Here is a 24,556-nt window from a genome sequence, read left to right as displayed (position 1 = left end):
CTACAGAATTACCACTTAACATTAGTGTTCTTTAAACATCCTGTGGTTTGCACACTTTAAAAGTTTAAATTTGAAACAATTTCACAGCATCATCCAACGTGGTCCTGCAGCGCTGAGGTACTATTGCGAACGTCTGAGGCGAGGGAGGTTCTAAAGCTCCCCTACCCCAGAGAGGTGTGTATTTAAGCGGTAACTCTACTCAATACTTTATAAATAAGGGATTGATTTTATTTCTCATGTTGTGAAAGAGAATTGGAAATAAGGATCACGGAGCTCAAACTTCAAATCGGCAAAACCACTTACGGTACCTGCGGGCGGAGGACGCGTCACTTCCGGCAGAGGCCGCGTCACCTCAGGGGCGCGACCCGAAAACCCTCCTCCCCTCCGCGGGCGCGCGTCCGGCCGAGCCAGGCGGAACCCAGGCCCGCGGTGGCGTTTCCGGCGGGCCGCTTAAGGCTGGGGTCCCTGGAGTCGGCCGCCTGCGGGCGCCCCGCACGGGCTGCGTCCCGCCATGAAGTTTCGGGCTAAGCTTGTGGATGCGGCCTGTCTGAACAACTTCACGCGTGAGTGGGGGCCGCGTCGGCCCCGGGCAGCGGGGAGGAGGGCAGAGGGGCGGGCGGGAGGCCCGGAAGGGGCAGTGCTTGCGGCCGGGGCCCCGCGAGGAAGATGGGGGCGCGCTGGCCTGGCGGGCCGCTGTTGGATGGGGCGGGCGCAGGTGCCGAGGGTTGTCCCTGAAGCTTGAGTCCTATCTCGTGTCTTTTCTTAACCCGGCCGCTGGCGGCACAGACACCTTTATCTGGCGCAGACCGCCCTTCACAGCCCGACCCCGTTGGTTTCCCCGCCCCCTGCGGCGCCTGGCCCTGCCCCGATCCCTGCAGCACCCGGGGGCCCCGAGTGGCCGTGGGAGGGATGAAGGCGGCCAGTAGGCGCCATTTCACTTCCGAATCTCGGTTTCCTTATTCCAGCCCTGATGGCTGGTGATGCGAACCGCGCAGGGTTGTTGGGAGGCTGGCGTGACCTCAGCGGCATTAAAGGCTTCCCGGTGGGTACCAGCGTAAACGTGATTCTCCCACCGGCAAGCCCGTCGGGCCGAACTGGGAGTTCTGCGAGCTAAGTTAGCGTCTGGGATACTTGGCGTGCTTCTTAGTAATTCCTTACTCGAATCCTTCTTTGTAGGAGTCAGTAACATGATAGCCAAGCTTGCCAAAACCTGCACTCTGCGCATCAGTCCGGATAAGTTGAACTTCGTCCTCTCCGACAAGGTGGCCAATGGAGGGGTGAGCATGTGGTGTGAGCTGGAACAGGTGAGCGGAGGCTCGGAGAGGCCTGCAAACCGCCCCCACCCCCGCCCGCCACGAATGCCGCCCGAAAGAGCACAGATGCCCCCCCTTTTTCTTCCCTTAGGAGAACTTCTTCAGCGAATTTCAAATGGAAGGTGTCTCCGCAGAAAACAATGCGATTTATTTAGAGCTAACATCGGAAAATTTATCTCGAGCCTTGAAAACTGCCCAGAATGCCCGAGCCTTGAAAATCAAGCTGACTAATAAACAGTTTCCCTGCCTCACAGTTTCTATAGAGCTGGTGAGTACGACGGGAGTGTTTCTGAAACTTCCCAGAGGATTCAAAAGTAGTTATAAGCCTAGGCTTTCTAACAGTATGTGGAAAGCTAATTGGTTTTATTAAAATGAAAGATCTGCACATCAGTATTTGTTTTCCATTGGAGTCAGGTCCTCTTCATATTTAAATAGCATTGTGATCCCATAATATTCAACGAGGATACTGCTTTTCCTATGAAATAGCACTTCTGCATCTTTCTTCTCATATCTGCATATCCCAGCATCTCCATTTCTTTTACTGGTTTTGTCACCTAGTCTAGAAACCATGGTTTCTCTCCATTTTCACTTTTGAAGCATTTGTGTGTCGCTCCCTTCTCCCACACCTCTGCTGCTAACACCTTTAAAATGACCTCTGGTTCTCGAGGAATACATCTTTCTTCCATGCTACTACCAGATGAACCCAATGCGCAGCTCTCTTCAGGACACATGTACCCCACAGGCTGTCACTGCTCACAGAATGAAGTTCACGTTTCCAACTTACTGTCCGAAGCCCTTCACGTGTGGCCCAACCCATTGTAGAGCCAAATTGCAAACACTTGCCCTCCGAGTGGTTCCCCAGGTGTGTCCCGTTCTTTCCCAACTCCCACGCTTTGGTGATGCTGGGTCTTCTCCTTGGAGTCTCTCCTCTTACTCTTTGAAGCCTTAACTTCCTTTAGCGCCAATGCTGCCTCTTCCCTGGCCTTCCCTCATCCTGGCACCTCTCCTCCTTATGTGATTTGTGGACTTTGTTTTTCGGGTGAGTGTTGTATTCAGTTTAATGCTCTTTATGGAAGAGGATTTCTCAAGTTTTTTTTTAATTGAAGTATAGTTGATTTACAATGTTGTGTTAATTTCTGCCGTATAGCAAAGTGACTCAGTTATACATATGTATGCATTCTTTTTTTAATATTCTTTTCCATTATGGTTTATCTCAGGGTATTGAATATGGTTCCCTGTGCTATACAGTAGGACCTTGTTGTTTATCCATTCTGTATGTAACAGTTTGCATCTGCTAACCCCAAACTCCCAGTCCATCCCTCCCCCACCCACTCTCCCCCTTGGCAACCACAAGCCTGTTCTCTATGTCTGTGAGTCTGTTTCTGTTTCGAAGGTAGATTCATTTGTGTTATGTTTTAGATTCCACATATAAGTGATATCATATGGTATTTGTCTTCCTCTTTCTGACTTAGTATGATAATCTCTAGGTCCATCCATGTTGCTGCAATGGCATTATTTCATTCTTTTTTTATGGCTGAGTATTATAACATTGAATGTTTATATATACCACATGTTCTTTATCCATTCATCTGTCGATGGACATTTAGGTTGTTTCCATGTCCTGGCTATTGTAAATAGTGCTGCTATGAACATATGGGTGCATGCATCTTTTTGGATTATAGTTTTGTCTGGGTATATTTCCGGGGGTGGGATTGCTGGGTCATATGGTAATTCTGTTTTTAGTATTGTGAGGAACCTCCATACTGTTCTCCGTAGTGGCTGCACCAACTTACATTCCCACCAACAGTAGAGGAGGGTTCCCTTTTCTCCCCACCCTCTCCAGCATTTGTTATTTGTAGATTTTTTAATGATGGCCATTCTGCCTGGTGTGAGGTGGTACCTCATTGTAGTATATTTTGAAAATTAATCCCTTGTCGGTCACATCATTTGCATATATTTTATCCTATTCTGTGGGTTGTCTTTTTGTTTTGTTTATGGTTTCCTTTGCTGTGCAAAATCTTGTAAGTTTGATTAGGTCCCATTTGTTTGTTTTTGTTTCTATTTCTATTGCCTTGGGAGACTGACCTAAGAAAATGTTGCTACGATTTATGTTGGAGAATGTTTTGCATATGCTCTTTTCTAGGAGTTTTATGGTGTCATATCTTACATTTAAGTCTTTAAGCCATTTTGAGTTTATTTTTGTGTATGCCATGAGGGTGTGGTCTAACTTCATTGATTTACATGCAGCTGTCCAAGTTTCCCCAGCACCACTTGCTGAAGGAACTGTCTTTTTCCCATTGTATATTCTTGCCTCCTTTGTCACAAAGATTGACTGTAGGTGTGTGGGTTTATTTCTGGGCTCTCTATTCTGTTCCATTGATCCATATGGCTTTTTTTGGTGTCAGTACCATGCTGTTTTGATTACTGTAGCTTTGTAGTATTGTCTGAAGTCTGGGAGGGTTATGCCTCCTGCTTTGTTCTTCTTCCTCAGGATTGATTTGGCAATTCTGGGTCTTTTATGGTTCCATATGAATTTTAGAGTTATTTGTTCTAGTTCTGTGAAAAATGTCATGGGTAATTTGATAGGGTTTGCATTAAATCTGTAGATTGCTTTGCTTAGTATGGCCATTTTAGCAGTATTAATTCTTCCAATCCAAGAGCATGAGATATCTTTCCATTTCTTTGAATCATCTTTAATTACCTTTATTAATGTTTTATAGTTCTCAGCATGTAAGTCTTTCACCTCCTTGGTCACGTTTATTCCTAAGTATTTTATTGTATTTTTCTTTGATGTGATTTTAAAAGAGTCTTTTTTTTTCTTTTTTACTTTCTCTTTCTGCTATTTCATTGTTAGTGTAAAGAAATGCAACAGATTTCTGTATGTTAATCTTGTATCCTGCTACCTTGCTGAATTCATTTATCAGTTCTAGTAGTTTTTGTGTCAAGTCTTTAGGATTTTCTATATGTAGCATCATGCCATCTACATATAATGACAGTTTTGCCTTTTCCCTTCCAATTTGGATGCCTTTTATTTCTTTTTCTTGTTTGATTGCCATGGCTAACACTTCCAGTAATATGTTGAATAGACGTGGTGAGAGTGGGCATCCTTGTATTTATCTAGATTTTAGTGGATAGGCTTTCAGCTTTTCACTCTTATTATATTGGCTATGGGTTTGTCATAAATAGCTTTTGTTATGTTGAGATATGTTCCCTCTATACCCACTTTGGTAAGAGTTTTTATCATGAATGGATGTTGAATTTTGTCAAATGCTTTTTCTGCATCCATTGAGATGATCATGTGGTTTTTGTCTTTTCTTTTCTTTTTTTAATTTTTTTAATTTTTAAATTTTTTAAATTTTTGGCTGCGCTGCGTGGCATGCAGTATCTTAGTTCCCTGACCAGTATCAAACCCATGCCCCTACAGTGGAAGCACGGAGTCTTAACCACTGGACCACCAGGGAAGTCCCAGTCTTTTCTTTTGTTGATGTGGTGTATAACATCAGTTTGCATATGTTGAACCATCCTTGTTAACTTGGGATGAATCCCACTTGGTCATGGTGTCTGATTTTTTTACATGTTGTTGGATTCGGTTTGCTAATATTTTGTTGAGAATTTTTGCATCTATGTTCATCAAAGATATCGGCCTGTAATTTTCATTTTTGCTGGTATCTTTGTCTGGTTTTGGTATTGGGTCAATGGTGGCTTAATAGAATGCTTTTGGGAGTGTTCCCTCCTCTTCAATCTTTTGGAAGAGTTTGAGAAGGATCCGTAAAAGTTCTTCTTTGTATGTTTGGTAGAATTTGCCTGTGAAGCCATCTGGTCCTTGACTTTTGTTTGTAGGGAATTTTTTTTATTACAGATTCTATTTCACTTCTAGTGATCAGTCTGTTCAAATTATTGATTTCCTCTTGATTCAACTTTTGGTGGGCTGTATGTTTCTTGAAACTTGTCCATTTCCTCTAGGTTGTCCAATTTGTTCAAATATAATTGTTCATAGCATTCTCTTATGTTTTTTTCTGCAGTATCAGTTGATAGTTCTCCTTTTTCATTTCTTATTTTGTTTGGTTTCTCTCTCTTTTCTTCTTGGTGATCCTTGCCAGACGTTTGTCAATTTTGTTTACCCTTTCAAAGAACCAGCGCTTGGCTTTATTGATTTTTTTCTATTTTTTTTTTTTATAAATTTATTTATTGATTTATTTTTGGCTGCATTGGGTCTTTGTTGCTGCGCTCGGGCTTCTCATTGCGGTGGCTTCTCTTGTTGCAGAGCACGGGCTCTAGGTGCGGGCTTCAGTAGTTGTGGCTCACTGGCTTCAATAGTTGTGGCACACAGGCTTAGTTGCTCCGTGGCATGTGGGATCTTCCTGGACCAGGGATCTAACCTGTGTCCCTTGTATTGGCAGGCGGATTCTTAACCACTGAGCCACGAGGGAAGCCCCTTTTTCTATTTTTTTAATCTCTATTTTATGTATTTCCCCTCTGATCTTTATTATTTCCTTCTTTCTGCAGACTTTAGGTGTTGTTCTTTTTTTTGAATCTTTTAGGCAGTAGATTAGGTTGTTTATTTGAGATTATTCTTGTTTTTTGAGGAAGGCCTGTATTGCTATGAACTTCCAAGAACTGCTTTTGCTGCATCCTTAGATTTTGTATGGTTGTGTTTTCATTGTCATTTGTCTCAAGGTATTTTTAAATTTCATTCTTGATTTCCTTGTTGACCCATTGGTTTCTTAGTAGCATAGTTTAGTCTCCATGTGATTGTTTTTTTCTCATTTCTTTTGCTGTGGTTGATTTCTGTTTTCATGCCATTGTGGTCAGAAAAGATGCTTGAAATAATGTCTGTGCTCTTAAATTTGTTGAGGTTTGTTTTGTGCCCTAGTATGTGGTCAGTCCTAAAGAATGTTCCATGTGCACTTGAAAAGAATGTGTATTCTTTTTTTTTTTAACGTAATGTCCCAAAAATAACAATTAAGTCTAACTGTTCTATTGTATCATTTAGGATCTCTGTTGCCTTATTGATTTTCTGTCTCAAAGAGCTGTCCACTGATGCAGGTGGGGTGTTAAAGTCTCCTACTATTATTGTATTCCTGTCAGTTTCTTCCTTTATGTTTGTTAGTATTTGTTTTATGTATTTGGGGGCTCTGATATTAGTTGCATATATGTTGATGAGTATAAAATCCTCCTCTTGTATTGATCCTTTTATCATTATATACTGTCCTTATTTATCCTTCTTTATGGCCTTTGTTTTAAAGTCTATTTTGTCTGATACGAGTAGTGCGACTGCCACTTTCTTGTCAGTTCTGTTTCCATGAAATACCTTTTTCCATTCCCTCACTTTCAATCTTTGTGTTTCTTTTGCCCTGAAGTGGGTCTGTAGTGTTTTTTTTGGCCACACCATACTATGCCGTGTGCGGGATCTTAGTTCCCAACCAGGGATCGAACCTGTGCCCCCTGTAGTGGAAGCACAGAGCCTTAAACACTGGACTGCCAGGGAAGTCCCTGAAGTGGGTCTCTTGTAGGCAGCATATTGCAGGCTCTTCTTTTTTATCCAGTCCACCACTCTGTCTTTTGATTGGAGCATTTAGTCCATTGACATTTGAGGAAATTATTGATAAATATGTATTTATTGCCATTTTAAACCTTGTTTTCCAGTTGATCTTGTGTTTCTTCTTTGTTCCTTTATTTCTATTCTTGTTTTTCTTTTTGTGGTTTGATTCCTTTTATTTTATGCTTGTGTTCTGTTCTTTTTGGTTTTTGTGAATCTATTGTATGTTGTTGATTTGTGGTTACCCTGTTTTTCAAGTATGTTAACCCCTTCCTATATCTACTTGCTTTAGACTGATAGTCATTGTAGGCTCAAACACATTTAAAAAAAAAAAATCTTCGTTTTCTAATTCTCCTCCCCTGCATTTTATGAGTCTGACGTCCTCTTTTACATCTTCATGTTTATTCTTTTGTAGTTTGTTGTGGTTATCATTGTTTTCACAAGTAGATTTAAAAATTTTTTTTTTCTTTTTAATCTGTGTATTGGCTTAAGTGATTTACTTTCCATTTGTTATTCCCTCTTTGGTATAGCTTGTTGCTTCTTTTATATTTAGTGAAGACCTTTCAATATTTCTTTTAGGATAGGTTTAGTATCACTGTATTCTTTCAGATTTTGCTTGTCTGAGAAATTTTTCTCCTCCTATTCTAAATGATAATCTTGCTGGGTAGAGAGAGTATTCTAGGTTGCAGATTTTTTTCCCTTTCAAGACTTTGAATATATTTTGCCACTCCCTTCTGGCCTGCAACATTTCCATAGTGAAATCAGCTGATAGCCTTATGGGGGTTCCCTTGTAATTAACTCCTTGTTTTTCTCTTGCTGTCTTTAGAATCCTCTCTTTAGCTTTTGCCATTTTAATTATGTCTCGGTGTACGTCTGTTTGGGTTCATCTTACTTGGGACCCTCTGTGCTTCCTGTACCTGGATATATGTTTCCTTCTTTAGGTTTGGGAAGCTTTCAGCAATAATTTCTTCAAAACATTTTCGATCCACTTTTCTCTTTCTTCTCCTTCTGGAATCCGTATTATGCATTGATTGGCATGCTTTATATTATCCCATAGATCTCTTATCTTGCTTTCATTTTTTTTTTTCTTTTGGCTTTCTGTCTGCTGTTCTGATTGAGTGATTTCCATTATTCTATCTTCCAGCTCACTTATTCTTTCTTCTGTGTTATTCATTCTGTTATTCGTTGCCTTTAGCTCAGCTTTCATCTCGGCAAATTAATTTTGTAATTTTTCTTGGCTCCTCCTTATTGTCTCTAGTTCTTTTTTACGGTAATCTGCACTTCTGTCAAAAGCCTTTCTTTGCATGGACCCGGGAGGGCTGAGTTCCCGTAGCGTGGGCATCTGCCTGCTGCAGCTTCCTCTGTGTGTGGAAATGGTTGTTTTGAAAAAAAAAAAAAAAAAAAAAGCCTTTCTTAATTCCTTCACTGTTATCATTACCACCTTTTTGAACTTTTTCTCTGTTAGACTGAAGAAGTCCGTTTCATTGTTTGTTCCTTCGGGGAATTCTCTCTTGGTCTTTTAACTGGGAGCGGTTCCTCTGCTTCTTCATTTTACTTGTATTTCTCTTTCTCTGAGTTTAGGAGAAACAGTTACCACCTGTGGTCTTAGAAGGCTATTTATATGCGGGAGCATCCCTGTGTAGCTTGTGTAGGTTTAATATTTTTGGTGCGAGGGCTGCTTTTAGTATGGATGCCTTTTGCCTCTCCTCAGCATGTGTTGGCCACTATCCCCTTGATAGGGAGTGTGCAGATGTGGTGGCTTTTGCATGTTCCTGGAACTGCAACAGTGAGGGCAGCTGGTGCCCCCTCCTGGAGCTCTCAGCAGTGGCGGCGGCTGGCACCTGCCCACCCAGAGCCCACAACAGCAGCTCATGTGTATTCCCAGAGCCTGAAGCAGCTTGCACGTGCTCCTGGAGCCTGCGACGGCAGTGGCAGCTGGCGCCCACTCCCGACACTCAGCAGCAGCGGTGGCTCACGCCCGCCCCAGGAGCTCATATAGGTGGTGTTGTGTTGCCTGAGAGTGCGCGTGCACGTGGAAAGAAGCTCCTGTGGCGGCCCCGCCCCTCCCTTCACACGTCCTCTAGCAGTGGCACGTTGCCTCTCTGGCGGGCCCAGGTGCACCCTTGGTCATGGCCACACCACTCTCCAGCCCTTTCAGGCAGCCCACCCCAGTCCTCTCCCCGGGCCTGAGCTCCGAAGCCTGCGCTTCAGCACCCAGCCCCCACCCGCCCCGGCGGACACGTGTCTCAGGCTGGGCAGTGCAGGGCGGTGGCATCTCCCGTCTGTGCAGGTCTCTCTCCATTCTGCCTTCTGTAAACTGGTTGCTGGATTCTCCTCCAAGGTTCCACAGCTCCCCCTCTGTCCAGGCTGATCTCCCTGCCTGTGAGGGGACATCCAGGGTGTGGGCACCTTTCCTCTTTCACAACTCCCTCCCTGGGGTGCAGGCCCCATCCCAATTCCTCTCTCTCTTTTTTTCTTTTTTCTTTTGTCCTACCCAGTTGCGTGGAGGTTTCCTTGCCCTTTCTGAAGCCTGAGGCCTTCTGCCAGGTCTCAGTAGATGTTCTGTGAGAGCCGTTCCATGTGTGGATGTAGTTTTGATGTATCTGTGGGAGGTGGTGAGCTCCACGTCCTACTCCTCCACCGTCTTGATCACTCTCTTCCTCAACCTTCCTTCCTTTTTCTCAGCTCTTTGCAGTCAGGCAGTTCTCAGAGCTAATCTGTATTTCACCTCACAATATAAGTGTGGTATGGTTCTAAAGTTACTTAAGGAAAAGTAAGAGAGTAACATATCATGCTTTTCTTTCTTAAAGAGCAGAATATTTTGGTCTGTGGAGTCTCAGAGGAGCCTCTGCACATGGACAGGTCGAGTTCTATCCTTCCAGCAGCACCCGAGTGTCCTGTGCACACAGAACGGTCTCTTGGTCCCTTCTGCGTAGCAAGTCAGCTTGTGCCTCACGGCTTTGCATGTGCTCTCCCCCTGCCTGGGGGAACACTGTCCCCCTTGTCTCTGTTTTCCCATGACTGGCAGCTCATCCTTGTTCTGGTCCTGTCTGAGACGTCACCTCTTGGAGAAGCTTTTCCGGGCCTCCCAGTCTAAGACCCTCCTCCCACGCTCACCTGGTCGCTCTTCTGCTTTCTTCACATCTGCGGTGATCATATGTAGTGCACCCAGCGTGTACAGTTTGTGTTTCCTTCCTTACCCACCTGTACCTCTGGAACGGAGGGGACCTTATCTTGTTCTTGCTCACCACACTTCCCAGCTCCTAGCAGGGCCCCAAGCTGGATAGGCACACCATAAATATTTGTTGAATTGAGAACATTCCACTTAGATTTGGGATCAACTTTTTTTGTCTTTCAGTTCTTTTTTTTTTTAAGTGTTGACGTGATACAAATAATTTTTAATTTTTCTGTTGGCAGTTATCCGTGTCAAGCAGTAGTCGTGTTGTGACACATGACATCCCTGTAAAGGTTATTCCTAGAAAACTGTGGAAAGACTTACAAGAACCGACGGTCCCAGATGCTGACGTGAGTGATGCCCGGCGTCCTGTCGCTCACCACGTATTAAATGGTGTGATTTGAATTCTCTGACTTCAGATAAAGTCTTGCCGTAGGTTTTATTTGAAAGTTGTATAGTGCCTGAAAAGAGATAGTCATTTTTAAAGGACACTCCAGGAAAAAAAAATTGCAATATTTGTCTTTAGTTGTTTACATAAAACATCTTAAAGTAGCGTTTTACATAATAGAAATGCCACATTCTTTACAGTTAGGAGAGAGAAAGTCTTGCCCAATAATAACGCTTAAGTAAAACTAAGGTAGTATTTTGGAGGACCATCGCATTTATCAGGAGTAACGGTCCTAGGCACCAGCTTGGGTTTCACAGAACGTGGTTTTTTCCTTTGTCTCGTAAGGAGTGATGTCCAGGGTGTGTGTAAGAGCCAAAAGGAGAGCCTGCTTTAGTTCTCCTGACAGGAGTCCCAGAGCCACTGGGAATAAAGATGATGCCCAAGGGTCAAACTCTTGCTCACGATTTATTGAAGAAGAGACTGTGAAAATACAGCGAATGGAATATTTATTTGACTTTTACTAGAAGACATCTTTGCTGGGAAAAAGCCAGCATCGTACCAAGTACTGCTGTAACCCAGTCTGGACACTGCTGCAGAGACTGGCCCCCAGTGTTTCTGCGCAGAGTAGGAGGCGGACCTTGAGCCTGGGTGTGAACCCCTGGAGGACGGCCTCCGCCTGTGCTGAGTCTTAGTCCGCTGGGGCATGTGCAGGGCATCTTGGCTGCAGGGCTGCAGTCTTGGAACCAGGGAATGCCTACAGGGGCATGGTCACTGATGTCACCAGAGGCAGGCATGAGTGAGTGAAGCTGTAGAATTGTTTTTCTTTTTATATTTTAAGCAGGACCTGTATTCAGGCAATTTAAAAACAAGATTCCAGAGCTTTTAAGCGTACACACATTGCAAACAGGTATTGAGCACCTGTCAGTACTTGACTATGTTATGTTAATGTTTTAATACGACTGATTTTTCTCATTTGCTTTGTAGGTTAGCATTTATTTACCAGTCTTGAAAACTATGAAGAGCATTGTGGAGAAGATGAAAAACATCAGCAATCACCTTGTAAGCCCTAACTTCTTGGAAAAGAGCTCCCAAGTGTGTGGTTTCGGCTGCGTGTCCTGGGAGGAGCCCCGTCTGATGGAGGCTTGGTGCCCTGCCGTTCACCATGTGGTGTCCGCGTGGGGTGTCCCTCACCCCCCGGCTCTGGGGGCCTGGCTGGTTGTTGAGAGCTTGCAGTTTTACAGGCGCCCGTAGCAACCTGCTTTAGGTCTTTTCAACTTTCCTCACTCGCATTTGTCCTAGTCCCTCATGTCTATATTAATAGTACGTTAAGGATATATTCAACAGTTCTGGCTTTCTTTCCATATGTTTTGGGCAGCATATTACATGTTTTATCTGTTAATGTATATATTTTCTTATGATCACTGATGCTGGCCTCTCTACTTGCCAGATGTCTCCGTGAGCCCAGGACAGAGATCCCCCAGGACACACCCCTCTTCCCGTAGGCAGCTCTTAGGTCAGGTCGAGGGTCATGTTTACTTCCCTGTTTACTTCTGGGAAGGTTTTCTGCCAATGTCGTGAAACGCTGTATGTGACAGTGACAGTGTTGGGGGATTGTGTGGGTCATTCTCCTCCCCTCCTGGGGTTCTCCTGAGTTCTTCACTCACCCCCAGAACTCATTCGATTGTGGCCCTGGATGTTTCATTATAGAAACCCCTGTCCACCTGGTGAAACCTTTGCTTTCGGTGTCTGCAGGCTGGTTACCTGCCACACGGCTGCCCCCTCCCTGCAGGACCCCTCTAGACTCTCGTCCATCCCCACAGCACCGGTTCTTCCCAGGCCCGTCTCTGCCGTTCACACTTGGCTGCTTCTCTCCCGTTGTCCCCTGGAAAGCACTTAGCCCTTCTCCCACCGCACTGGCTGTAAGCCCCTCCTCTGCCGAGCTGCTCTGCTCAGCACCACATAAGTTACCTGCTAGCACCTGGGAACCCTCCTCAAGTGGCAGCTTCCCGAAAAGGGAGATTGTCTTAACCGTCTCTGCGTGACGGCCACCCACTGTGGGGCGGCCAGTCAGCACGCGGGTAATAGGTGTTTGCACACGGACCTGGAATGAAACTTAGCTTCAAGAGATCTTTGGAATCCAAAAGTTTCCTGAAGCCTGGAGAACGCTGATGGGCTGTTTTATCGCCGCAGGTGTGCTCACTCATGACTTAATCTTTATAGATTTCACTTTAATTTACAATGGCTGTGAATGAAGCAGTGTGTGCTGGGCAGACATGGGTGTTCTGCTGTGCCTGCCTTGATGTTGATCCAGTTGTCAGGCTGGGAGCTTCCTCTGAGGGTACCCTGGGGACCTCCAGAGAGGTTCGAGAGGCCCAGGAGAGAAAAGGCAGGGCGATTAAGTCCAGGATCCGATTGTTTGTTCTTTTGGTCCAAGGGAAATGAGTCAGCAAAGTCGCTTAGATAAAAGCATCAGAGGTGTTTTTCTCTTCCCTGGAGTGTTTAAAAGCGAGAATTTTGTGGAAGTGGCTACTGCACTGTGAAATACTAGATGGAAAGTCATCAAACGTATGGAAAGTTGGAGTAGCCAAATGCATAATGAGATCTACTTGAGTAACCAGAATTCTGTGTCTGAAGATTACAAGCAAGAGAACTAAGGAAAACGAATAGGACTTAACACGTTAAAATTATCCCTGTCCCGTCAGATGCCCCAGCGGCCCTTGTTGAGACGCCATCCTTACCTTACTTCCTTTAGTGAGAGACGTGTGTGACTCAGGTAGGAGCAGAAAAAACAGGCATGGGCTGACAGGAGTCTCCGTCAGGTTTTAAGGCATTGGGATCCCCTCCAGCCAAATGCAGGTCTGGTTCGGGAGGTCTGCGGTGGGGTCGGGCTGAGTGTGTGACGAGCGCGCAGGGATGCTCTTGCCGCGGTGGACGCGTGGGTCGGCGGTGCTTGGTGGTCGGAGCGGTGCTCTGCTGCTTACGCCTCGCACGTTGTCTCAGCCTCACAGGCGCCGAGTCCTTGCAGCCACCCTGGGCCCCCGGCTGAGCGGTGCCCCCTGGTGCTGGCTGTTACCCGGCACGGGAATGGCAGCCCAACTGTCACAGTGGCTCTGCTCCTTTTTGTGAATCGAGATCGTTTGTGTTAGGTTCCCAGTGCGTTTAGCCACTGTTCCGTAAATGGTAGGTAATTATGATTTGGGGAATCTCCGAAAGAGGTGAGACCTTGTCCAGGTCCCTGAGAAGCAGAGTGTGTTGATGTGGCTAATACTCTGGCCATCGCTCACAAAATAAACGTGGTGACCAGTGTGTGGGGAGTCGCCCGTGAACTCCCGTGGCAAGTTCTGTTTGAACGCTGCCCCACACCAGGCACCGGCTGTGCTCAGAGGTGTGGAGCTACTGTTTGATCACTCAGGTGGTGGGGATGTGAAGAAAGCTGCGAGTGTTTGAAGTCTGGAGTGAATCTAGAACCTTGCAAGCTGCCTTCTTGAATAAATCTGTATTTATATAAAACCTGTTTTTCAAAAGCGGGGACAATTTACAGGTAGACACTGAGTGTGTGCTTGCTCGAAGCAGACGGGCCTGTGTTATGGGTTAGCTTTAGAGTCCCAGTAGGCACAAGGATTGTTTTACATATTTTATTTCAGTCAAGTATTGTGTCCGGATAAGAGAGCAGGCTTAGAAACATCACCGTGTGTTTCTGGGTAGTGAAAGAATAATGAATTCTTCCCATTCAGAGGTAACGTTTACTAGACGATGCAGCAAGGAAATGTAGAGGCTGTTTTCTATGTAACATCAAAGCCTTAGAAATGAGAGCTTACTCAAGTTAAAAGCATTTTTTGATTTTGTTACTAGGATGGAAACTATTCAGAGTTCACTAATTTAAGGAACAAGAATGAGGTCTACTAGGTGATACTCCGAAGTAAATCTGTGTAAGATTTAGCTGCAGCTGAGCCCTGCGGAGCAGGGCGTGCTCCACTCGTCCCATGGCCTCCGCTCCTCTTGCTGCACCTCTGGAATGGCTCCTCGGTGAGACAGCCACCGTCATCTGCGGCGGCTCGGGGGCAGTCTTGTATTGTTGGCTGAGCAAAATGCTGACCTGCACAGTGCTGCACGGGCTTTCCGAAGACCTGCCAGGCTTTAGAGATGGCCAGGTACTGACGGTAAAAGGCGAAATGCAGCGTGCCCTGGGCAGATGACCCAAATCTTCAGCGTATCATGGTACCTGTATCTTTCTCTGAGCTTCATTTCTAGATTCTGTCCAGTTTAAAGACCCTGTCGGTTGGTGGAGGGCAGAGCTTGAAAGGAAAGGGTCCCTCTGATCTTGGGAGAAGTTCCAGGCGCTGCTGGGGTGGGGAGAGGTGTGGCCGGTAGGGGCCACGGCAGTTGGTCACCAAGCCCAGCTGTCCTCTGAGTGTGGAAAGCACAGTGGCCAGGGGCCCTGCAGCATGTTGGAGTCCTGGACACCTGACAGCATCTCCGGGCCTTTCTGAACTTGGAAATCTCACTTCCCAATGTCTGAGTTTATTTTTTAGGTAGATGGTTATGTTCTCCTGATATTCTGAAGGCTTTCTGATTATGTGGAATTGGCAGTTGTAATAGATGGTTTGGTCCGTTTATAAAGATAAGGCAGGTGGTGAGCTTCTAACTTCACGTTCTCTTCCGGTTCTCCTCCCTCCGTTTTGCAGGAGTCGCACAGTGTCTGTGTTGTCAGAGCTTCTAGCAGGGACCCCCAGCCCCACCTGTTCTCAGGTCTTCCCACGGCGCTCTGCACGTGGAGGGGCTGCTCTCCGGGGATTTCTGAGTCCCTGGCTCTCAGGCCTTGTCTTCTTGCTGATGCCATGTGGGGCTTGTTGCTGTCAGGAGTGCCCTGGGTTTTGGGAGGCTACCTTGTCACCTGGTTTGTTGGAAGCTGATGTCCACTTTTTTTTCCTTTTTACTTTTCTTAAGACTGTAAAATACTCAATTTGCAGATTATCGAAGCAAACCTAAATGGAGACTTGAACTTGAAAATAGAAACTGAACTAGTGTGTGTTACAACTCATTTTAAAGATCTTGGAAATCCTCCACTAGGTAAGTTTCCTGCTGGGTTATGTTTTGCTTTTGATAAGTTGTTTCAGATGACATGCCATACCGAGGTCTCTAGATGGAAAATGGTTGAACTTTGGGTGCCTGTGTTTCATGCTCGGGAAGGGAACAGATAACGGGGCTGGGTCACTTGTTACTGCAGTGCGGTGGGCAGGTGAGCCTCCTGGGCTTGAGGAGCCGTGCCTCCACCGGTGGCTGAAGGGTGAGCCCTGGGGCTCCCTCGTTCCTCGTCCGTAGAACCTGGGCTTGGGCTCGGTCTCCAAGAGCCCGTCCAGCTCTTCACTGCCTGTGCCTTCTCCCAGAGGTTGTAGTTTCTCACTTGGGATGGAGTCAGAAATGTGGGTGACACTTCTCATTTTCTCCTACTTTTTTTGTGTGTGTATTAAAAAAGTAAAAAGTTTTTCTTTCTTTCTTTTTTTTTTTTTTTTAATTGTTGGACTATAGTTGCCTTACAATGTTGTATTAGTTTCAGGTGTATGGCAGAGTGATTCAGTAATACTTACATATATATATATTCTTTTTCTGATTCTTTTCCCGTATAGGTTATTACAGAGTACTGAGTGTAGTTTCCTGTGCTATACAGTAGGTCCTTGTCGTTTATTTTATATATACTGGTTTATATACATTAATCCCAAACTCCTGGTTTATTCCTCCCCTTCACCTATTCCCTTTGGTAACCGTAAGTTTGTTTTCTAAGTCTGTGAATCTGTTTCTGTTTGGTAAATAAGTTCATTTGTATCATTTTTTTAGATTCTGCATATAAAGATATCATAATGATGTTTGTCTTTCTCTGTCTGGCTTACTTCACTTAGTATGATGATCTCTGTGTCCATCCATGTTGCTGCAAATGGCATTATTTCATTCTTTTTTATGGCTGAGTTATTTTATATTGTATGTATGTACCACTCCTTTATCCATTCCTCTGTCTGTGAACATTCAGGTTGCTTCCGTGTCTTGGCTATTGTAAATAGTGCTGGAATGGACGTTGGGGTGCATGTATTTTTTTGAATTACGGTTTTGTCCAGGTATACCCCCAGGAGTGGGATTGCTGGATCATATGGTGGCTCTATTTTTAGTTTTTTAAGGAACCTCCATACTGTTCTTCATAGTGGCTGCACCACTATGGCAATATACATTGCCACCAACAGCGTAGGAGGGTTCCTTTTTCTCCACACCCTCTCCAGCATTTAATTGTTTGTAGACTTTTCAATGATGGACATTCTGACTGGTGTGAGGTGATACCTCATTGTAGTTTTGATTTGCATTTGTCTAGTAGTTAGCGATGTTAAGTATCTTTTCATGTGCTTTTTGGCTGTCTGTATGTCTTCTTTGGAGAAATGTCTTTTTAGATCATCTGCCCATTTTTTTTTTTTATTAATTAATTTTTGGCCGTGTTGGGTCTTCATTGCTGCGCGTGGGCTTTCTCTTGTTGCGGCGAGCGGGGGCTCCTCTTCGTGGCGGTGCGTGGGCTTTGCATCGCAGTGGCTTCTCTTGTTGCAGAGCACAAGGCTCTAGGGTGCGCGGGCTTTAGTAGTTGTGGCACACAGGCTCTGTAGTTGTGGCTCCTGGGCTGTAGAGCGCAGGGTCAGTAGTTGTGGCGCACAGGGTTAGTTGCTCCAGGGAATGTGGGATCTTCCTGGACCAGGGCTCGAACCCACGTCTCCTGCACTGGCAGGTGGATTCCTGACCACTGCCCCACCAGGGAAGTCTCTTCTGCCCATTTTTTGATTGAATTGTTTGGTTTTTTGAGACTGAGATGCTTGAGCTGTTTGCTTATTTTGGAGATTAATCCCTTGTCGGTCGTATCGTTTGCAAATATTTTCTCCCATTTTTGGGTTGTCTTTTCATTTTCTTGATGGATTCCTTTGCTGTGCAAAAGCTTTTAAGTTTAATTATTTGTTTATTTTTGTTTCATTGCTCGAGGAGGTTAGCTCCACAAAGATATTGCTGCGATTTATGTCAAAGAGTGTTCTGCCTATGTTTTTCTCTAAGAATTTTACAGTGTCTGGTCTTACATTTAGGTATTTAATCCATTTTGAGTTTATTTTGGTGTATGGTGTTAGAGAATGTCCTAATTTCATTCTTCTACACGTGGTTGTCCAGTTTTCCCAGCAGCACTTACCAAAGAGACTGTCTTTTCTCCATTGTATATTCTGGGATTCTTTATAAAAGATTAATTGACCACAGGTACGTGGGTTTATTTCTGGGCTTTCCATCCTCTTCCATTGATCTGTATTTCTGATTTTGTGCCAGTACCATACTGTTTTGATGACCGTAGCTTTGTAGTATAGTCTGAAGTCAGAGAGGCTTATTCCTCCAGGTCCATTTTTCTTTCTCAAGATTGCTTTGGCTATTTGCGGTCTTATTTGTTCCCATCCAAATTTTAAAATGTTTTGTTCTAGTTCTGTGAAAAATGTCATTGGTAATTTGATGGGGATTGCATTGAATCTGTAGATTGCCTTAGGTGGTATAGTCATTTTGATTCTTCCAATCCAGGAGCATGGTATATTTTTCCATCTGTTTGTGTCATCTCTGATTTCTCTCATCAGCGTCTTATAGTTTTTGGAGTGCAGGTCTTTGCCTCCTTAGGTAGGTTTATTCCTAGGTATTTTATTCTTTTTGATGCAGTGGTAAATGGGATTGTTCCCTTAACTTCTCTTTCTGATCTTTCGTTGTTAAAGTGTAGAAATGCAACAGATTTCTGTGTATTAATCTTGTGTTTTGCAACTTTACTGAATTCATTGATGAGCTCTAGTAGTTTTCTGGTAGCATCTTTAGGATTTTCTATGTATAGAATCATGTCATGTGCAAACAGTGACAGTTTTACTTTTTTTCCAATTTGGATTCCTTTTATTTCTTTTTCTTCTCTGATTGTTCTGGCTAGGTCTTCCAAAACTATGTTGGAAAAACGTGGCGGAAGTGGACATCCTTATCTTGTTCCTGATCTTAGAGGAAATGCTGTCAGCTTTTCACCGTTGACTATGATGTTAGCTGTGGGTTTCTCATATATGGCCTTTATTACGTTAAGGTAGGTTCCCTCTGTGCCCACTTTCTGGAGAGTTTTTATCATAAATGGTGTTGAATTTTGTCAAAAGCTCTTTCTGCATCTATTGATGCATGTTGGGATGATCATATGGTTTTTTAATTTTTTGTTAATGTGGTGTATCACACTGATTGATTTGCGGGTATTGAAAATTCTTTGCATCCCTGGGATAAATCCCACTTGATCATAGTGTATGATCCTTTTAATGTGTTGTTGGATTCTTTTTGCTAGTATTTTGTTGAGGATTTTTGTGTCTGTGTTCACCAGTGATATTGGCCTGTACTTTTCTTTTTTTGTGGTATCTTTGTTTGGTTTTGGTATCAGGGTAATGGTGGCCTCATAGAATGAGCTTGGGAGTGTTCCTTCCTTTGCAAATTTTTGGAAGAGTTTCAGAAGAATAGGTGTTAACTCTCCTCTGTGTTTGATAGAACATGCCTGTGGTCCTGGACTTTTGTTTGTTGGAAGATTTTTAATCACAGTTTCAATTTCAGTACTCATAATTAGTCTGTTCATATTTTCTATTTCTTCCTGGTTCAGTCTTGGGAGATTGTGCCTTTCTAAGAATTTTTCCATTTCTTCTAGGTTGTCCATTTTATTGGCATATAGTTGCTTGTAGTAGTCTCTTATCCTTTGTATTTCTTTGGTGTCTGTTGTAACTTCTCCTTTTCCATTTCTAATATTATTGATTTGGATCCTCTACCTTTTTTTCTTAATGAGTCTGGCTAAAGGTTTATCAATTTTGTTTATCTTTTCAAAGAACCAGCTTTTAATTTCATTGATCTTTTCTACTTCCTTCATCTGTAGTTCGTTTATTTGTGCTGTGATCTTTATGATTTCTTTCCTTCTACTAACTTTGTGTTTTGTTTGTTCTTTCTCTATTTGCTTGTTTTTATATCCATTCAGCCAGTCTATGTCTTTTAATTGGAGCATTTAATCCATTTACATTCAAGGTAATTACCAGTATGTATGTTCTTATTGCCATTTTGTTAATTGTTTTGGATTTGTTTTTGTAGGTCTTTTTTCTTCCCTTCCTCTTTTGTTCTCATGTGATTTGATGACTGCCCTTAGTGTTGTGTTTGGATTCCTTTTTCTTTTTTGTGTGTATATGTTTTGTAGATTTTTGGTTTGCGGTTCCCATGATGTTTTGATATGGCAGGCTATATATATACAAAACTGTACTCTCATCTTCTCACGATTGCTGATTTTCATGTCATATTTGTGTGTGGATGATTTCCTACTTTTACTGTATGCTTGCCTTTACCAGCGAGCTTTACCATTCCTCATTTTCTTTTTTCTAGTTGTGGCCTTTTCTTTTTCACCTAGAGAACTTCATTTAGCATTTGTTGCAAAGTTGGTTTGGTGATGCTGAATTCTTTTAGCTTTTGCTTGTCTGTAAAGCTTTTGATTTCTCCATTGAATCTGAATGAGAGCCTTGCTGGGTATTCTTGGTTATAGGTTTTCCCTTTCATCACTTGAAATATATTGTGCCACGGCCTTCTGGCCTGCAGAGTTTCTGGTGAGAAATAAACTGATAACCTTATGGGGATTCCCTTGTATGTTATTTGTTGCTTTTCCCTTGTTGCTTTTAATATTTTTTCTTTTATTTCTGTCAATTTGATTACAGTGTGTCTCGGCAAGTTCCTCCTTGGGTTTGTCTTGTGTGGGACTCTGCGCTTCCTGGACTTGGGTGACTGTTTCCTTTCCCAGGTTAGGGAAGTTTTCAGCTGTTATCTGTTCAAATACTTTCTCAGGCCCTTTCTCTCTCTCTTCTCCTTCTGGGACCCTTATAATGGGAATGTTGGTGTTTTTAATGTTGTCCCAGAGGTCTCTTAAACTGTCCTCATTTCTTTTCATTCTTTTTTCTTTATTCTCTTGCGCAGCAGTGATTTCCCACCATTCTGTCTCCCAGTTCACTTATCTGTTCTTCTGCCTCATTTATTCTGCTATTGATTCCTTCTAGTGTATTTTTCATTTCAGTTATTGAATTGTTCCACTCTGTTCTTTATGTCTTTTAGCTGTTTGTTAAACATTTCTTGTCTCTTCTTGGTCTGTGCCGCCATTTTTTTTCAGAGATCTTGAAACATCTTTACTGTCATTACTCTGATTTCTTTTTCAGGTAGATTGTCTATCTCCACTTCACTTAGTTGTTCTTCTGGGGTTTTATCTTGTTCCTTCATCTGGAACATATTCCTCTGCTGTCCCATTTTGTCTAACTTTTCATGTTTGCGATCCCACAGGCTGCAGGATTGTAGTTCCTCTTGCTTCTGATTTCTGCCCCCTGGTGGGTGAAGCTGGTCTAGAGGCTTGTGCAGGTTTCCTGGTGGGAGGGATTGGTGCCTGCCCACTATCAGGTGGAGCTGGGTCTTGTCCATCTGGTGCACAGGGACTTGTGAAGGGGTGTGTTTTGAGGTGGCTGTTGACTTAAGATGACTAGGCAGCCTGTCTGCTGATGGGCGGGGCCGTTCCCCCATCCTGTTGCTTGTTTGTGCTGAGGTGTCCCAGCACTGGAGCCTACAGGCTGTTGGGTGGGGCCGGGTCTTGGTGTCAAGATGGCTGCCTCCAGGAGAGCTCACGCCGATGAGTACTCGGTGTTACCTCTGCCACCAGTGTCCTTTTCTCCACAAAAGTGAGCCACAGCCGCCCCCCACTTCCTCGGGAGACGCTCCAAGACCAGCGAGTAGGTCTGGCCCAGGCTGATATGAAGTCACTGCTTTTTCCCCTGGGTCCCAGTGTGCCTGAGACTTTGTGTGCACCCTTCAAGGATGGAGTCTCTGTCTCCCCAGTCCTGTGGAGCTCTTGCACTCAAGCCCTGCTGGCCTTCAAAGCCAGATGCTCTGGGGGCTCCTCCTCCCGATGCTGGACCCCCAGACTGGGGAGCCTGATGTGGGGCCCAGAATTCTCACTCCTCTGGGAGAACCTCTGCGATAATAGTCATTTTCCAGTTTGTGTGTCACCCACCCAGCTGGTGTAGGATTTGATTGTATTGTGAATGTGCCCCTCCTACCATCTCTTTGTGGCTTTTTCTTTGTCTCTGGATGTAGAATATCATTTTGGTAGGTTCTATTCTTTTTCTGTTGATGGTTTTTCAGCAGTTAGTTGTGATTTTGGTGTTTGCATGAGAGGAGGTAAGGAGGTGAGCTCAAGTCCTACTCCACTATCTTGTCTCCAACCCCACCCACTTTTCCTACTTTACTCTCTTTGGTACTTACAGAATTATATTAGCAAATATTAGCTTTTCACACATCATCAAATTTCTTGTCTCATACAAGGTGGTAAGGGACTAGGAATCAGTTCAGTAAGCAGTGGATGAGAGGGTGGTTGAGCGGATTGGCTCAGGAATCAGAGTCCTGTGCTGTGGAGCTCACAGTGGCGGGCAGGCTGTGGGAGGGAAGCTCCAGCAGGGAGCAAGGCAGAGGCCCTGGGGACGGTGCTCGCTCCGTGAAGGCCGTTTTGTCACCCGTGTGTTCCAAAGTAGATCTAATAAGGCTCCTGCCACTTTTAGAATTAAAATTTGTTACTACAAGTTTGCTTATTAGAGACACATTGTAGCTTACCATTGCGAGGGAATTTTACTTTATAGTGCCGGGCATGCTTGTGGAGCAAAGTGAAATCCATGTGAATAAAGCTGTGACAGCAGTTGTATGAAGTGACTTATTTTGGTGTTCCTCATTTTGTTTATTTTAGTAAGTAACAAAGAGGGTCTTTGATACCTTCCCAGAGATGAAAGGATGTTTTCTTCCCTTTCATTCCACTTTATAATGAGAGGCCTTGCTTTAGGTGTATATGGTCTTTTTTCTTTTGGGGTGTTTTTTTTGGCCATGCCATGAGGTATGCGGGATCTTAGTTCCCCGACCAGGAATTGAACCTGGGCCCTCAGCAGTGAAAGTGCAGAGTCCTAACCACTGGACCACCCGGGAAGTCCTGTATATGTTTCTAAGAGAAACTGTTTTCTTTGTCCTTAAGGAGATTGGGTCATATTTCAGGGCCCTATAACTGAAGATTCCCTGTACATTGGCATAGTATTTTGGGGGGGCTGTGACTCTTGTGGGATCTTAGTTCCCTGACCAGGGATCGAACCCTGGCCCTCAGCAGTGAAAGCACGGAGTCCTAAAACCACTGGACCGCCAGGGAATTCCTGTAGCATAGCATCTTAAAAGAGTCAGTACTTAATGTTTGCTTAGTGAGTGATTGCATTTATATCATGCAGTATTTCTCTAGGCTGCTAAAATGAGTGGTCATGTAAATCATTTATTTACATAAACAGTCATCGTACGATCTCTGGGTTCCCCGTTCCACTTGAAGATAATTGTATCTTAAAATATTATGTCATTTTAGCTTCTGAAAATGCCTCTCAAGATAGAAACTCAGAACAAATGGCTCAAGTGCACATAGACATTAGGAAGCTCCTACAGTTCCTTGCTGGACAACAAGTAAATCCTACAAAGGCCACATGCAGTAAGTTTGCATTTTGATTCGTTTTTCACACTTCAAGTACTTTAATCAACTGTAGTCTTAGGCGTTGTGTACAGTTTCGTAAATGCAGGGAACAGCTCGGTCACTGGTGGACTCCAGTTTTCTGGGGTAGTCAGGTATTTGGGTTTTCCCAGCCGTTGGGTCTGTGCTACTTTGCCTGGCGTCACGTGTGAGTCTGCACCTGGAGAGAAGCTGCATGTGGGCAGGGGCGTCCGGCCCAGTCTTGCTGTGTTCCTCTAACCTTACGTATGTGGAGTCTCTGATACCACTGGGCTTGGATTTAAGTTTCCATCTGAAAGCATTTCTTTCCTCCCTGTGTCTGAGCCTGACTTGTTGCAGTAGTTGGTGTCTTGTCATCTGTGCTTCCTCTTGACTCCTGACTTTTAACAGTGGTTGGCTCCGCTGCCCACCTCTGGGGAGCTCTCCCTGCCGCCCTCAGTCTCCACTGCCACCTCTGTGTGTCCAGCATGTCTCCTGAAGTGTCCTTCTGCTGGTCCCCTGTGTCCCTTCCCAACCTCCCATTCTCTTGGGACTGGTCTCTCAGCAGCCTGGGCGTGTGCTCTTTGTTTGCTGTTCTCCTGCTGCTTGGCTTGTTCTAGCTTCAGCCGGCTTTCCTCAGGTGTGGCCTGCCCCATGGCTCCCCCTGCAGCTCCTGCCCTCGGTGGTGTGGCCCTGGCAGCTGGGCTGCTTTCATGCTGCGGCCACTCCTCTTCCTCTTGTCTGGCTTCTCTTTTTGGTCTTGGGCCCCATGCCTCGGTGCTCACCTTAGGCTGCATGATGCCTGCCCTTGCAGGCTGCCTCCCGCTCTGTAACAAGGCCCTGCATGCTTGGCTCTTCTCAGCACACTCAGGGCACTCGCTGATGGGAAGCTGCTTTTTTCCTGGCAGGATGGTGACTTGGGTACATGTGGCTTCTGGGAAGTCTGCCGTGTGGGTTTTTCCTTGGATACCTTGGCCTGTTCCTTGGCAGCAGGTGAGCCGGCCTGGGCCAGGCCCCTGGTTTGGCATCGGCTGGGACAGTGGAGACCAGTCACCTTGGGAGGGCCTGGGTGCTCCAGGAGAGGCTCGGGGGAGAAGCTGCTGCAGTGTCCAGGGGTGAAAGTGTGTGTGCGGAATGGGTCTCTACGGTAATGGATTTCCTCTCTGCCTAGATATTGTGAAGAACAAGATTGTTCATTTTGACCTGCTCCATGAAGACGTCTCCCTGCAGTATTTCATCCCAGCATTGTCGTAACCCCCGCCACCTACGGTATCGGGGAGCTCAGGGACCTTGTTCTGGACCCGAAGAGGCCGTAGGGTGATGTGTTCTAAGTCATTTGTCTCTGTCCCCATAGCAGTGGAATCCTATGTATTTTTACTTTTTTTTCCCTTCTATAATATTTTAACTAGAAATTGAATTAATGAATTAATGAAACACAGTTGGATAAACATTTCTTCATATTATTTCTTTATTCTGTCTGCTTTGTTTTGCCTTTAAGATGTTGAAAAGTTAAAATTTATTTATTCAGACTTTAAACTTTCTTATTAAAGTTTTAAAAATC

General features: G+C 44.5%; 1 protein-coding gene across 4 annotated transcripts; it reads left to right on the top strand.

The window, feature by feature from the left end:
* Positions 1 to 357: 357 nt before the first annotated feature.
* Positions 358 to 24,556, top strand: HUS1 (HUS1 checkpoint clamp component). Of its 4 annotated transcripts, none has more exons than XM_082472622.1 (8): positions 358 to 563; positions 1,177 to 1,304; positions 1,405 to 1,581; positions 10,270 to 10,377; positions 11,400 to 11,474; positions 15,386 to 15,485; positions 18,385 to 18,528; positions 22,879 to 22,993. In XM_082472622.1, the coding sequence occupies exons 1-7, from the start codon at positions 512 to 514 to the stop codon at positions 18,477 to 18,479; spliced, it is 735 nt and encodes a 244-aa protein (XP_082328748.1). In that variant the 5' UTR covers positions 358 to 511; the 3' UTR covers positions 18,480 to 18,528; positions 22,879 to 22,993. The 4 variants fall into 4 exon arrangements, with proteins under 4 accessions (XP_082328748.1, XP_082328745.1, XP_082328746.1 ...); XM_082472619.1 differs by lacking the exon at positions 18,385 to 18,528 and adding an exon at positions 24,167 to 24,556 and having other exon boundaries at positions 362 to 563; positions 22,879 to 22,998; XM_082472620.1 differs by lacking the exons at positions 358 to 563; positions 18,385 to 18,528 and adding exons at positions 697 to 715; positions 24,167 to 24,556 and having other exon boundaries at positions 22,879 to 22,998.

Source organism: Balaenoptera physalus (assembly GCF_965194825.1).
Source record: "Balaenoptera physalus genome assembly, chromosome: 8".
Classification (NCBI taxonomy): Eukaryota; Metazoa; Chordata; class Mammalia; order Artiodactyla; family Balaenopteridae; genus Balaenoptera; species Balaenoptera physalus.
Note: the sequence above shows the minus strand (reverse complement) of the source record. Positions and strands in the feature narration are given on the sequence as shown.

Bases quoted from the DNA above. Each gene is read 5' to 3' on its own strand.
- HUS1 (XM_082472619.1), top strand. From the start codon at position 512: ATGAAGTTTCGGGCTAAGCTTGTGGATGCGGCCTGTCTGAACAACTTC. The intron at 10,378-11,399 runs GTGAGTGATGCC...TTTGCTTTGTAG, and splicing joins CGACGGTCCCAGATGCTGAC to GTTAGCATTTATTTACCAGT. The intron at 22,999-24,166 runs GTAAGTTTGCAT...CTCTCTGCCTAG, and splicing joins TCCTACAAAGGCCACATGCA to ATATTGTGAAGAACAAGATT.